Source organism: Selaginella moellendorffii, unplaced genomic scaffold (genome assembly GCF_000143415.4).
Source record: "Selaginella moellendorffii unplaced genomic scaffold, v1.0 SELMOscaffold_4, whole genome shotgun sequence".
NCBI classification, from domain to species: Eukaryota; Viridiplantae; Streptophyta; class Lycopodiopsida; order Selaginellales; family Selaginellaceae; genus Selaginella; species Selaginella moellendorffii.
The window spans coordinates 2,997,160-3,011,785 of record NW_003314265.1 but is presented as its reverse complement, the minus strand read 5'-3'; the positions used below and the strand labels follow the sequence as shown (position 1 = coordinate 3,011,785).

General features: G+C 42.4%; 2 protein-coding genes across 3 annotated transcripts; one reads left to right on the top strand and one right to left on the bottom strand.

The window, feature by feature from the left end:
• The first annotated feature begins 3,143 nt into the window (after positions 1–3,143).
• Positions 3,144–9,711, top strand: LOC9654066 (F-box protein PP2-A15). The gene is made up of 6 exons (XM_024669030.1): positions 3,144–3,190; positions 3,344–3,452; positions 3,621–3,910; positions 8,525–8,780; positions 8,832–8,950; positions 9,008–9,711. The coding sequence occupies exons 1-6, from the start codon at positions 3,144–3,146 to the stop codon at positions 9,621–9,623; spliced, it is 1,437 nt and encodes a 478-aa protein (XP_024524798.1). The 3' UTR covers positions 9,624–9,711.
• On the bottom strand, positions 9,674–14,615 carry LOC9654842 (chromosome-associated kinesin KIF4A). Of its 2 annotated transcripts, none has more exons than XM_024669267.1 (21): positions 14,418–14,615; positions 14,190–14,353; positions 13,886–13,929; positions 13,519–13,825; positions 13,264–13,432; positions 13,045–13,205; positions 12,821–12,974; positions 12,655–12,764; positions 12,532–12,604; positions 12,434–12,480; positions 12,247–12,382; positions 12,027–12,188; positions 11,907–11,978; positions 11,566–11,811; positions 11,126–11,518; positions 10,943–11,068; positions 10,671–10,886; positions 10,481–10,615; positions 10,282–10,418; positions 10,103–10,226; positions 9,674–9,966 (listed from the first exon to the last, which is right to left on the bottom strand). In XM_024669267.1, the coding sequence occupies exons 4-21, from the start codon at positions 13,788–13,790 to the stop codon at positions 9,733–9,735; spliced, it is 2,967 nt and encodes a 988-aa protein (XP_024525035.1). In that variant the 5' UTR covers positions 13,791–13,825; positions 13,886–13,929; positions 14,190–14,353; positions 14,418–14,615; the 3' UTR covers positions 9,674–9,732. The 2 variants fall into 2 exon arrangements, with proteins under 2 accessions (XP_024525035.1, XP_024525036.1); XM_024669268.1 differs by having other exon boundaries at positions 9,825–9,966; positions 10,119–10,226.
• Positions 14,616–14,626: the final 11 nt, after the last annotated feature.

The following is a 14,626-nucleotide window of genomic DNA, read 5'->3' as shown; positions in this document are numbered from 1 at the left end:
CGAGGACATGGGTACTCCACCAGCTAGCATGGAATGGAACTTGGGCTTAGACCCAAGCCGGACGCAGAACAAGGACAGGCACGCAAGCGGGAGTTAGACTATGCCTCAGGTTGGTCACCCATGCCCGACCTACCCACTATCCCTACTATACATTTGGAACCCCCCATAGCCCCCCCCCCCCCTTGAGGAACACACGCTTTGGGCTTTCACCCCAAACCTCCCTTAGTATCAGGAGTTAGTCTCTGGGACAAGCTCGAAACTTACTAAATATGGAATGTCTTTAGATTGCGAATTTGGACACGAGACGAACACTATTATGTTCAGGCCAATCTCTACATTCCGTAGATATGCTAAATGAGCAAATCTGGACACTTTCCATAAATAGCATTTAGGACCGAAATGAGACCAACACAAAGGGCATGATAGCGAGGGTGTTTGGCAGACACGGTAAGCTATCATCTAGCGATATTGAGGGACCAATCTCAATATCGCGGGGGTTCCCAACACTAGCAAGTGCAAGCCAACATCATGAGTTTCTCATCACCGTGTCAAGTCTGCTTGATTAAATGACAACTTAGGATTTCCTTCCTTAGTGCCCTTCCGGTCTAAGTGCACATGTGATGACCAGTTTCTCAACTAGCTTAGGCGGAGATTAATAACGGGTCCAGCAATACCGACCTCCTGCCATCGTGGCAGTAAGGTAAGAGTGTCCGTAAGGACTAGCCGACAGGTAACTTTCGATACCTGAAGTCACATGCGCGACAGAACTAGAGCTGGCTTTTGAACACTTCACCAAGCTATTTTGCTTGTCAGTTCGTATTCACTCTAGCTTTGGACTTCCCAATGGTTACCCTATCACCCAACACCTGGGTACAGCCTTCCTGGGAAAGAATTGGCCTTTCCTGGCCAAACTAGCTCCACTGGAATCCTCCCCCTACTATACTTTTGGAGCTCACCAAACCCCCTAGTGTCTGGGAGACAAACGCTTTGGGCTTTCACCCCCTCAGACTCAAACTTGAACTTGGACTCAGACTCAGACTCGGACTCGAACTCAAACTCGGACTCGAGCTTGGGCTCGATCTCGGCCTTGGCCTCGGCCTCGGTCTTGGTCCCGGTCCCAGTCTCGGTCTCGGTCTCGGTCTCGATCTCAGTCTTGGTCTCGATCTTGATCTCGACTTCGGACTCCATCTCGAGTCCTTCTCGAACTCCATCTCAAGTCCATCTCAGACTCCATCTCGGTCCATCTCGGACTCCATCTCGGGTCCATCTCGGGTCCATCTCAGACTCCATGTCGGACTCCATCTCAGACTCCATCTTAGGTCCATCTCGGGTCCATCTCGGACTCCATCTCAGGTCCATCTCAGGTCCTCATGTGTCCCTTTTCTAGAGACTCACTTATTGCTTGCTTTGTGCTTGTTCCTCAAGCACGTCATTGGGAGTTCCACTCCCACTCTTGACCTTTCAAGTCGGAGCTTTTATTTCAAACATGTTATGCTTGTTTGGCTTTCGCTTCGGCCACTACCACGTGGCACCCTTTCGGCTCCACTTTGGGGCTTAGGGTGTCTCACATGGCCTAATGCAAGGATATAAATACTCCATCAGTTAACATGGTATAGAGCTTATGCTTAGACCTAAACCAAAAGTAAAACAAGAATAGACATGTAAGTGAAAGCTAAACTATTCCTTAAATTTGTTAACTACTATACATTTAGAATCCACACACCCCACCCCCTTTGAGGAATACATACTTTGGGCTTTCAGCCTAATCCCAGGAGTTAGTTTTTGGGACAATCATGAAAATATATTAAATATGGAATGGCTTTAGATTGTGAATTTAGACACAAGAGCAACACCATCGTATTTAGAATAATCTCTTTTCATGAATATTCTAAATTAGCAAATCTAAACACTTTCCATAAATATCTAATGGGACCAGACAAAACTAATATAAAGGTATGATAGTGAGAGTGTCTTGACGGATGTGGTAAGTTATCACCTAGCGAGTTTTAAGGGACCAAACTTAATATTGCAAAGGTTTTTTAACAGTAACAAGTGCAAGCCAACAAATGAGTTTCTCTAACCAAGTCTTGTATACTTGACTAATAGCATTTAGGAATTCTGTCCTTATACCCTTCTAACCAAGTGCACATGTGAAGACTAATTTCTCAACTAACTTGGGTAGAGACTGAAAAAAGATCTAGCAATACCGACTTTTTACCATCATGACAGTAAAGAAAGAATATTTGAAAGGATTAATTAACATGTAACTTTTGATACCCGTAGTTACATTTGCGACAAATATGCCTATATAAACTAGATCTACTAAAAAATCTACATTTGACCAAAATTAACATTGACAAATATAGCTTACACTGGATCAACATGTTTTAATAGATGGCTTTCACCATTGATGCCATTGTCAGGCACTCCTGATCACTTGTTTCCCATTGACAATGTATTCTCTTTTGAGTTTGAGTGGTATTCTTGTGTAGCTCATAGATGCTAATGAAGGCTAGCAGCTGGTTCATTAACCAAAGGATGCTTGGTGCCATTTCAAGATACACAATTTGGTATTTGCCACATTCACAAACCATTATTCAATATGAAAATCCCACTTAGACTCTGGAATTTGAGTGTACATATTGGTGTTTAGGGTTGTAGCTTTTCCATATTTCCATTCTGCCTGAAATGCATGAAGGAGGTGGTGAGGATGTGGGGCAAATCACACAAGTGATCAACAATTTCACCACATACTTCTCTAGTGAAAATGCCAATGGGGATGAGGAATTTGAAGATCTTTTGTCAAATCCAGATACCCAAAGAGTTGAAGAGATAGAAGGGGAAGCATGTTGCCTCAGAAATTAGTGGATCAACAACAATCCCCCCTTTGGAAACTATAGCAGTGAGGTCCTTGTTCTGACTGTGCAACCTATTTGACAATGGTCACATCTCAGAAGCATTGCGGTCTAAGATTCTATAGGCTTTGTTTGGGATAGGGGAAGTAATCTTTGCTCAAGTATTTTATCCTTCATGGAGTGGTAGATTAGGGGAATTGAAGGTGCCTTGCTCTTCCAGATTATTGGATCATTTGCTTATCAATCATGCCAAAGGTAGAGAGACATGTGCTGTGTTGTCATAAGGACATGCCAGCTTACACTTTTGGCAATAGACTTGATTATTGCACGTGCAGGTAAGTGAAAAACTAGTGTTGTTGAGTTTTACTTTACGATTTTGCTTCCAAGACTAAGTTGTGTAGTCTACAAGGAGGAGTGTACATTTTGTGAAGCAGGAATACTAGCACAGTCTCCTACTACATCCCTATAGCATCACATTTGTGCCTCAGATCAAAGGTAAAATCCATCTGCTGGGAGGATCTCTGTCCATGGAGAGCAAAAGATGCCTGGAGAGGTAGGGCTGCTTTTGAAGCACTGCTAGGAGGGAAGTACTTGGAGGTAGTGCCAAGCTTTCTTTGACCCGAATCAACAATACAAATTGCCATTTCAATGTCCATCCTATGAAGAACACATCCACATATGGCTAGTCACAAATGCTTGCATGCAATCTCTCCAACCTGATGGTAGGGGTATGTACAACATTTTGTGCCCACATTGTCTATCCAGCTTTCAGGCACCACATTTGCTGCTTATAAGGGATCCATGGAACATAGCGATGCAACTACATTGGGACAGCTTTCAGTTTGTGAGAACCAAACAAAGAATGAATGTTCTGGAGCAATGAATGTGAAGGTTTTGAATCTTGGGCTGGAAGGACCTTCAGCAACAACCATGACTCTACCAGTCATGTATATTTCAAAGTCTGAATTTGAAGATGGAATGGACAGTCTAAATGCATTCCTTGACCTACTTGTGAAGGAGTTAATTAAGTTGTTTGTCAAGGGTGTGGAAGTGGAGTATACACTTCATCTGCAAGAATATGGTGGTCTGCCTAGAAAATTCAAACAAAGAGTTCTACTTGTCATTTCGGCTGATCATCCAGCCTAGTACAAGTTGCTGAAACTATTTGTAGGTACTTTTTGGATTTAGATATTTAATGTTTGTGGTTTGCTTACTTGAGCAACTTATGGATGCCTTTAACTATTCTATACTAGGTGGGAAATATGCTTGTAGGAAATGCAAAACTCCTATGACTAAGGAAGGAACACACTAGAAACACAATGATATTTTGCACAACTCAATGGAGCCCATAGAAAAAAGAAGTCTTGATGAGATTTTTGCATCTATATCAGAGCTTGAATTTACCACAAATGCATCTCACAAGAAGAAGCTGCAACAGGATAGTGGAGTACGCAGGGAAAACCACCTCCATTGGCTATCCAACATTTATGAGTATGCAATAGTTGATTTTTCATTCAATAAGTCACTTTTTATTTTGGCTTTCAATGTGATTATTTGTAATCAAGAAGTCCCTATCTTGATGCATATTGGAAGTGATGGTTTTACAAGTGGTGAGTTGTGGGATGGATAGTAATAAAACACTAAACCATTTTACCTAAGCTTGTTATTGAAGATTCAATTCTTTTTTAGGGAACCTTGTAAAGTTGGTGGTATTTGGTGTTGTAAATTTCTATCGGTGGAGTGTAACATTTATATTGCATTTTGTTAAATAGAGTAAGCATTTGATACTCACATAAACTTTTGAAATAATAATGTGGGCTTGTTCATGATGTTGCTCAATTATCATTGTGATTTTATATCATATCCATGTGATAATGAGCAATGTGTTTACAAAGTTGCTTGGTCAAACGATGATCAATCCCAATGTGGTTGATAGTGAAGTTAGTTTACTTATATGTAATAGCATTGAAGTAGTTTTGACTTTGTTTTCAATAGTGATTTATAATATGCTAAGCTTAAGTTAGTATCCTGTTTCCTTGAGGGTTTGCCCATAAAGTGTTAAAACCGGTTATAGCATTCACTTTCTATAACTTGTTGGTGAATCTGGTGCATTTGGAATAAATTATTGGATAGTAAAAGTGTGACGTTAAGGCATTGGTATTGTTAACATTTGTGTTAGTGGAAGTGGCATTGTTATTTTGAGTGATGAAGAATTTTCCTTAAACCTTGATGTTTTATTTTTTTTTTTTTGTTAGTGCTTTGGCTTCACATTAAATATTGGAGGTGATTGAAAAAGAGTGTTAATGCATTGTGAATATCCAAAGATATGGTATTTATGATCAAGCCTTGAATATTTATTTTGCATTTAGTGAATGTCAGTGTTAGATATCGAAAATATGGGCATAAATATACTATGGGTCTTGAGAATTTGTGTTGAGGTGAACTTATATGAAGTTATTAATAGAAGGAAGTTGATTGAGTCTTGAAAGTTTGTATTCCTAGACTAAGAGTCATTCTTTCTCTAGGATGGAAAATTTTTCATAAATTTTCTTAGGCTTTTCCAATGGCTGATTTGTTGATCACTTTGCTTAAAAACCATTTCATTTTCATAAGTCAGTACAAATTAGTGAAGGGGTTGGAGCTGACTTTGGTTAACTTAAACTTTAGTAGGTAGTTTGTATAATGCAACTTGAAAGGGATGCTGACTTTTGGGGCTAAGGCAATTGAGTTAGATAGAGTCTAGAATTAGTGTGGAAAAGTGGTTATTGCGCTATTATGTTTTTCTTTTATAGCGTTATGCTTGGTAGCAGGTTGCACCTTGCATTTCATTAAACTCTATGAAAGTAATAAGCTTTCACTAATCTTGATTTGGTCTTGGTGGTCTTGCACCTTGATTGAGTATAGATGTCTAACTTAAGTTGTCTGAGATTGAGGTGTTAATACCTATCCTATAGTTTTGTTTATAAGGAGGTTGTGTACTAATATGAGTCCATCTCATGGTTTTCACTTTAGTTTCGACTAAATGTTAATCATGCATAGTTAGCTTCTTCAAAGCATACTCAAAGCTATTGGCTAAATGCATTAGTAAGTATATTGCAATTGAGTTAGATTCGAATGGTCATTTAGTTTGTGCTTGTCCATAAACCTTTATCTCATACCTAGTGTAAGTATATAACTCAATGATGCGAGTTTAGTGTTTGGGTTTTATAGAAGATAAATTGAAAGAGTGATTGTTAGTTGCTTAACAACTAGTGATTGTTTGTAGACTTTGTCAATGACATTTGATACTTGCTTCGCTCAATGATGATTTGGCAATGATAGGCTTGCTTTACCAGATGGTGTTGCAAAGGATTGTGTCGTTAAACTTGCATAGTTTTTCTATGTTGGCATATCAATTCCACCTTTGTCAATATCATTTGATTGCGTTTAGTTCGTAGTGTTGGATTTCATTGAGTCTTGGACTTGGTGAATCACTCCTTGATGATGTGTTATTTAAAACTGAGTATAATTGAAGGATTAATCTCAAATACTGACTAAGGTATTTTTAACATTGGTTAGGTTTGTTGCTAAAGAGTTTTGGGTGGTAATTCATTCTTGCTTTTTGTTAGCTTTGTTATGGTGTTGATAATATTGAAGTGATGCTTTATCATTGATATTATTGATATTGAGATTCAAGTGAGATGAGATGTCTCTCCTTAGATATGATGTTAAGTTTTATTAGTTTTGATGAAGATAGTGTTAATGATTTGGGTATAGCTTTGTGTTATTGACATTCATGCATTTGCTAGTTAGCAACTATTTTGGCATTCAAATAAGTTGAGTGGTAAGTTGAGTTAGCCCAAGTGCAAACTCGTGCAAACTAAACATCTCAATTCATCTTATGAACCCAAGCACAAGCTCACACAATATGGTATAAAAGGTAACCAAAATCTATACCCAAGGAATGAATGTGAAGTTTTAGCACCCAAACATGTACCCACTTGGATCATCATTTTCATCTTTGCATATACAATGAGACAATTGCTCAATCTCATTGTATAGTACTTGCTGAGACGTATCCTCTGATACCAAATGTAGCGCACATGGTTTTTATCCTTTATCCTATGGTGATTTACCATAGAATAACCACGAACTGGAACTTAAACCTTTCATGTGTTACATGTCACATGCCATGTGTCAAAGGACAATGGTGTGGAACTTGAGTTTCAAAGCCTTGGGCCATTAAATGAAGATACAAAGCCAAACTCCTAAATATGGAGACAAAAAGTGACAAAACTAGACCATAAAGCAATTTTTAAGTATATAATCCAACGAGCAAAGGGATAGAAGTACGGAATGACTTGGAATAGTCTTAAAGCATTCAGCATCCCACTGCCAGGACTAGCACGTAAAATGGAGCCAAAAAGAGTATAACGTTATTTCAATATACTGGTGGCCTAACATAAGGATATGGGTACTCTACCAACTAGCATGGTATAGAATTTGGGCTTAAACCCAAGTCGGACGCAAAACAAGAATAAACACGCAAGCAAAAACTAAACTATGCCTTAAGTTGATTAGCCATGCCCAACCTACCCACTATCTCTACTATATATTTGGAACCCCCCCATAGCCCCATCCCAACCAAGCTAAGTATGTTTAATTAATAGTACGTAAGAATTCCATCCTTATGTTTATCCGGTCTAAGTACATTCGAAATGCCTATATAACTCCACTAGCACAAAAGGGATTAATAAAAGATCTAGCAATACCAACCTTTTGCCGTCGTGGCAGTAAAGAAAGAATATCCGAAAGGGTTAGTTGATAAATAGTTTTCAATACTCAAAGTCATATTTGCGACACGTATTAATTAGGGCAAGAAAAAAAAACATTGTGACACATGTAACATGCAAAGTGTTAATTAATATTGAGATTCAACCTTTTGCAATGGAGACTTACTATGTTATTTAAATCTTATAATTCCCTCTAAGGAATTTGATAATTTTCTATGAAAAACCATATACTTATAGTTACTTTTTCAATTTTTCTTTCAAAGTGGAATGTAATATATGTTGTTTTGATACTATTTCAATTTAATTTTCAATGTAATAAAACTATAATTATCAAAATAGTGTTTGCTAACTGGGCAGTATATGCTGGGCAATAACTAGTATCTAATAAGATAAAGTTATTTTTTCATATATATAAAATGTATGGAGAATATCTTTTGTGTTGCAAAGAACTCTTAGATTCTGACAATTTATATTTTCTCAATATATTTAGAATTATTCTTTATTGCCAGCTTATGAAATTTAATATAAATGTGGTAGCAATCTGAATAACTTTTCTTAGAAATCTTGTGGATATATTAAGGGTTATGCACATTTTTATAAAGGGATTAAAAATATAATCAAACTATCAAATTTAAATTTCATGATCATAAAAAATTAGCAGTTGCATTGTTATCTAATTGCATTAATTGCATTATTATGTATTTTCTGGAGATGAATAACAGCTTTTTTAAAATAAATTTTAACCTTGTACACAATCAAAATTCCTAACATTACAAAATTAGAAAAGAAAATTTATATTTCTTTTTAAAAAAAAGGAGCCCAAGATGGAATATTCTGACGTGCTTTAAGCATATATGAAGAGTTAACGTGGAAACCTAGGAAATTGATGGGGGAAGAAGAGGATTTCTCGCTGGGTGACCTCCCCGCGGGCTGCCTGGCTGGGATTCTGGGATGGCTTTCGCCTCGCGATGTCGGGAGGCTGGCGCTTGTCAACAAGACGTTCCTGGAGGCGTCGCGATCGGACGCTGTATGGAGGCGAATGCTACCGCCGCACTGGAAGGAAGTGGTGCGCGATGGCGCCGGGAGCGCGATGGATGTCTACGAGAGGCTCTCCGTGGGGGTGTTCGTGGAGGAGGAGAAGGACAAGCCAAAGGTATGGTGGATACAAGAGGTTTTCTCTGCTCATGCGAGTGCTCTTTGTCAGATCTATTGGATTGATCGGCCGACAGGTGGCGTGTGCAACATGATCTCGGCGCGAGCTCTCCGGATCGTCTGGGGCGACGACGGCCGCTACTGGGACTGGAGATCCATGAACGGATCCAGGTTGGTTCTTCCTCTTTTCGACGGATCGACTTTGCGATGGTACAACTCCACTTCCAGGTTTGACGAGGTGGCCTTCTTGCGGGACGTGTGCTGGCTCGAGATTCGTGGCAGCTTCAGCGGCTACCTCAAGCTGGGGAGCTACCGCGTCTCGTTTCGCTTGCAGCTCCTGGAGAGCCACGCGCGCCGGCGTGGCCGCGGGGGCGACTGGCACGACGACGCTTACGGCTGGGAGGCCCAGCCCGTGATCTTCTCGCTGTCGGCCCCACCCTCCTCCACGCGTGAGCGGCGCCGCTACTTGGCCTCCGCCAGGCAGCTCCATCGCGGCGGGCAAAGCGGGATCGACGCGGCCGACTTGGCGGCGGCCAGAGTGGTGGAGGACGGGTGGATGGAGTACGACGCCGGGGAGTTTTGCGTCGAGGACGAGGACTTCCCCGTGGCGCTCGAGTTCTCGCTGGTGGAGATCCGCGGAGGGAACTGGAAGAGTGGGCTCTACGTCGACGGTGTGGTGATCAAGCCGACGTTCCTGGTCGACGATACCGTGGATCCTGTTGATCATACCAGCGGCGCCACTCCCGCCACTAGCGAAGCCCACGACGCCATTTCTTCGAGCGACGAGGACGACGCCACTTCTTCGAGCGACGAGGACGAGCGCCCTCGCTGGTGGTTCCCTTGAAAGCTTTTCGGCATATGCCCAGGAGGTGCGATTCCCCCGAATATGCGTCATTTGAATTTGAATATCTGGAAAGGAATTTCTTTTGGGAGAAGCTGCAAAAGCTAAGAAGCTAGCTACCTCTCGAAGGCGGCAACGAGACGGAGGTCCTGAGATCCACGTCGCCATCGCTGATCTCTCGGACGCTCCGGGACGAGAGCCTGATCCCCAGGCCCGCCTTGTGCATGAGCGATCTCGTGTTCTCCAGCTCTTCCCGGAGAGCTTTGTGATCGCGCTCCAGCTGCTCGTGTTGGTTCACTCTTACCTCCCAAGCCAGCCGTTCGCTCTGGAGTGTTTGTTCCACGGCCTGGAAAGTGTTCGCAAAAGGCAAGGCTTAGAGCTCTGGATCTGGAACGTGGGAGGACAAGTTCGTGATCTCAAAAGCTACAGACTATGGAACTAGATAACTAGAGCTAGAACTAGAATCACTAGATACTACGCACCTGCTTCTCAGCATACCATGAGGATATAACCCGTTGAAGCTTTAGCCGGAGGTTGTCATTTATGTTCTTGTATTCCTCGTTTTCCTTATCCCGAGGCTCCTCGGCATTGCCATTTTGATCCAGCCTGCTTGTAATAAATCGAGGATCAGGGTCTCCTATAAACATCGACTTGACCTTACACTTCACTTTGGTGGTTGAGTCTTCCAAATATTTCCTCAAGATTGGTGAGTAACGTCTCACCGCCTTGCTCGTAAATCTTGTTCCGCTCGTCTTGCTCTGACGGATCAGGCGCGTGCCCGTTGATCTTCACGAGCTCCTGCTAAGCATGTGTGAGACACTGTAAGCTTCCATAATGAATGAAATGAGAGAGATGCTTACTCCTGTTTCATCCTCTTTAGTTTGCTCTGGTCTGCGCTGTCGATCCTCGAACTTCTCGGTTGTGTCCTTGATTTTTTTCTTTAGCGAGTCTTGCTGAGCTCTCATTCGGGTGACCTGGTGCTGAAGATGCTGTACCTGCACGAGCGCTGGCAGAGTTGAGTATTACACTGGGGACTAGAACCACACGTACCTTCTCGTCAGCTTTTACTTTCTGCTGCTCTAGGTGCTGAGATTCAAGCTGCCAGCGCTGCTTCTTCAAGAATTTCAGGTTAAACGTGAGTTTCTTAAGGTGCTGTTCCAGCTCTTCGTGAAGCTGCTTCTTCCCGTTTCTACCTATGGCAGAAGCTCTGTCTAGCGCGTCCAGTTCTCTCTTGACGGACTTCGCCTCTTCTTCTTTCTTCTTTATCTGGGCTAGATGAGCATGAAAAAAAAACGACATTGAAATCAATGGAAAACGAGTACCTCCGCCTGAAGTTCAACTATTTGGGTCTCGATTTCCTTATGCACCGAATCAGCCTCCGTTTTCTCCTCGATTATCACCTCTTCCTTCTGATCAACCTCGCCGTTTTTAGTCGATGCTTCAATCTTCTGCAGTTTCGAGTTAGCATTGATGTTGAAGGCTGAGTGTGCAAGAATAATTAATACCTGTGCCTCTAGTGGTTCATTGGCTTGAACTTCTTCGCAGGAATTTACTGTTGCTTCCTGGCTTGAAGCTTGAAGAGCCTTAAGATCAGTGATCTCGTTATCTTTTGCAGCAACCTCTTCAGATAAGCGGGTGATGTTGGTAGCATCTGCCTCAGCTCGCTGCAGAAGCTCCTCCTTTTCTTTGCGCAAGTCTCTCGCGAGTTTCTTTAACGCTTGCATTTCTTTCATCTTCTCGGTGAATATATGCTCGTCCCGAGCAAGGTCCTCTTTCGCTTCAATAAGTTCTTCGGTTTTAGCCTGGACGTCTCTGTCTCTTGCAGCAAGCTGTTCCTCCAAGCAACGAATTGTTTCTAAATGTTTGGTTAAAAGCTGAACGTCGGCACTATCGTCCACCTGTGCTACACAGGTAAGGCACATGTCATGTAGGAGACAACACAAACCTTTGGTGTTATCTCCGTTTCAGTGGCAACATCTGTCGACTGTAACTCTTTCACAGGAGACAGCCTTCGTTCAGCTTCCTCTGGAGAAATGGTCGCCATCTCAGCTCTGCCCAAGGCGCATAGTATTCTCTTCATCATCTCCAGCAAATAGACTCTTGCAGCCGTGGTCACATCTTTGTTACTTTCCCACTGAGGAATCACTTGAAGAAGAGAGCTCATTTCAGTGCACACCTCTTCCAACTTCAACTGTAGACCAGCAAAAACCAAAAATCTCCTTGTTACTGCAGGTTCCAAAAAATATTGTTACCATTCACTAAATCAAAAAAGTAAAAACTCCTGACCTGATAGTCACTGCTCTCAGCCCGCAACTGCAATGTTTCCGACTCCAGTTTTTTCAGTAGCACTTTGGAAGCCTGGAAACAATTTTCAGCGGTAGAAGCGATGTGTAAACTCAAAATTACCTCAGATTCCTTCTTCAAATGCAGGAATTCCTGTTCCACTTTTGTACTCTTTTGTCTTAACATTTGCAGCTCGGTTGTTGGTAACTCGCCCTTGAGGATAAATGGAGATGCATCGTCCCCATTTCCTTGCATTCGAGCTTTCATAAGCTCTTCTTGAAGCAACTGCACAAGAGCTTTATTTATTATCAGTATCGTCCAACCATAACAAAGGAAAAAGTACCTTAACTTCGGACCGCAGCTGGTTTAGCTGGACCGAGTGAGCATCACGGTTAATTATAGGCTTGTTCTGAATATTACGAGCTCGATTGGCGTACTTCAGAGTATTGAGGGTCTCTTCAAAGTTGACATCCGCTGTACTGTTTGGCAATTGCATACTGAAAATCTACTCTAAGAATTCAAGTTGTTACCTAATGCAAGCGATCATGCATGTCTTGCTGTTACCACCTAAAGAGTCCTGCAATCATATGAACTCGTACTCATGATAGTAAGAAACGCTAGCTAGTACCTGCAAGATTCGTGTTAATTTTGATTCTCTATATGGAACATGTTGTCCCCGCTTGCGTTCATCTCCCAAGGCACTGTGAAAAGACCATCCATGAGTATTTTATTTCCTAGTGGAACTACATACCTGATAACGTTTCCAAGAGCTAAAAGCCCGCAGTTGATAGTTACCGATTCTTTGAAACGCATGCCTACGGCTCCAGTCCTTTTTGCACGCTCTGAACCAGCCAAATCTACCTAGCACAGTAGAGTAATTTGTCATTGACAAGTCAAAAGTGAGCGCTTGTGCATACCAAGTGGAATTTAGCACTGATAATTTCGTGTCCATTCAATGTTTGAAGCGATTGCTGCTCAATGTTCATAGTGAAAATCGCGTGTGATCGACTAGAGAGCTGATTCATGAGTGTACTCCCTGTTGTTCGAAATGCTGAACCCTGTTCCAGACACCTGTAAGTAGCATCATTGCAACAAGAACAGAACTATCACCCCAGAATACAACTTCGTAAAAATAAATTACCTCATCATGTCCTCGTAGGTGAAGACTGCTTCATCTTTCACCCCAGCAAGAATGATGTCACCATTTGCATCTTCCCTGATCGAGATTGATTTCGAGGGAGTGTCTGGATGAAGCAGGTCCTTAATCTCCTCGTTATAGATCTCCACAAAACAGCATTTAACCTGCGACGACGAAGCTAGAATCAGATACAAATTGCAAATTGACGCAGAATTCCCTCACATCAAACTGTGCTTCGTGTTTCCTTTCCTCGATACTTTCATAAAGCTGACGAATAGCACGGGGAAGAATTCCCAAATCTTCTTCACCGGAAACTGGATTGGTTGCACTTCCCATTGTATGCGTCTTGCCAGACCCCGTTTGACCGTAAGCAATGACTGTTGCATTGTACCTGAATAGATTACAAACAAAAAAAAAGAAGAAAAAAACACGCATGGTTAGCCATCAACGAAGAAATATAAATGAGAGCTCACGAACCCGGCAACGCAGCTTTCGACTAGCGGCTTGACACAAACTCTGTACACCTCTTCTTGAGCTGTCGTTGGACAAAACACATGGTCAAACGTGAATCTTCTATCCTTTCCAAGCACGACCTCCCTTCCATCAGCGGAATAGGAGACGCATTCCTGGCACTTATCGACGACCTCTTTCTCGATAAGTGGTCTCGCTCGCACCGCCACACGAACATTGGAGTCCTCAAAAGGGATGGAAGGGAGCGACTCCTGGGCTGGATAATCCGGAATAGTCATCTCTGCGGGATATCCCAGACGAGCATTTCTGAAAGCTGTCCGAGGGGAACAGTATCAGCTAAGCAGCTGTCAAGAGCTATATCCAGAGTACCAACCAGAGAGCGCTCAGATCGTTCCCATCGCCAAGGCACCGAGCAGCCTACATTTCGGGCAAGAAAATAACTCAGATTCCAACAATCACAAAAGAGAACTTTTGGTATCTGGCCAAGAAACACCCTTCCAAAAACACAAGCTCTCGCTAGAATTCACACCACGAAAGCGCAAGCTTGCAAGCACACTAGACCTGCTAGAGTAAATCAGGTGGAGCACAATGGAGAAAGAGAGAGAGAGAGAGATAACCATGTACCCACAGCCAGCCAGCCCACCACCACCCTAACACACAAAAAAAGCGCAACAAACCTTTCTCGCGGGGTTTCAAGTGGGCAGGACAGCACCTCAACTGCCGGTTTCTTCAACGGAATCGCTTAGACCAATGTGGATCACTCTCAGTCGTAGGATACATCTGTTCAAACCACCCGCGAACTAAACGCTCGATTAGTCGTTGAAGGAATTTTTCATTTTTTCTGTTCATCGATCAGATCGAAACATTACTATCACTACGAAACAAGAAGAAGAGGAATCACTCACAGGCAATCGTGAATGTGATCATCGATGAACACGAAGGAAGAAGGATCGAGCCCCCCATATTTCAACCGGGATTCGCAAGAAACGAGCAGCTAAACCTGGTGGAGACGATCGATGATCGCGATCGCAAATGAAAGCCACTCTTCCTTGCTGCTGCCGGATCAATCCAACCTGCGAGACGCCATAGCCGCGGCGCATCGATCGCCCTAGCT

Coding starts and splice junctions, on each gene's coding strand:
- LOC9654066 (XM_024669030.1), top strand. CDS start 3,144: ATGCCAGCTTACACTTTTGGCAATAGACTTGATTATTGCACGTGCAG. Junction 3,191..3,343: donor CTTGATTATTGCACGTGCAG/GTAAGTGAAAAA, acceptor TTTGTGCCTCAG/ATCAAAGGTAAAATCCATCT. Junction 8,951..9,007: donor AGATCCATGAACGGATCCAG/GTTGGTTCTTCC, acceptor CTCCACTTCCAG/GTTTGACGAGGTGGCCTTCT.
- LOC9654842 (XM_024669267.1), bottom strand. CDS start 13,790: ATGACTATTCCGGATTATCCAGCCCAGGAGTCGCTCCCTTCCATCCCT. Junction 13,433..13,518: donor GTCGAAAGCTGCGTTGCCGG/GTTCGTGAGCTC, acceptor TAATCTATTCAG/GTACAATGCAACAGTCATTG. Junction 11,069..11,125: donor ATGAACCACTAGAGGCACAG/GTATTAATTATT, acceptor TCGAAACTGCAG/AAGATTGAAGCATCGACTAA.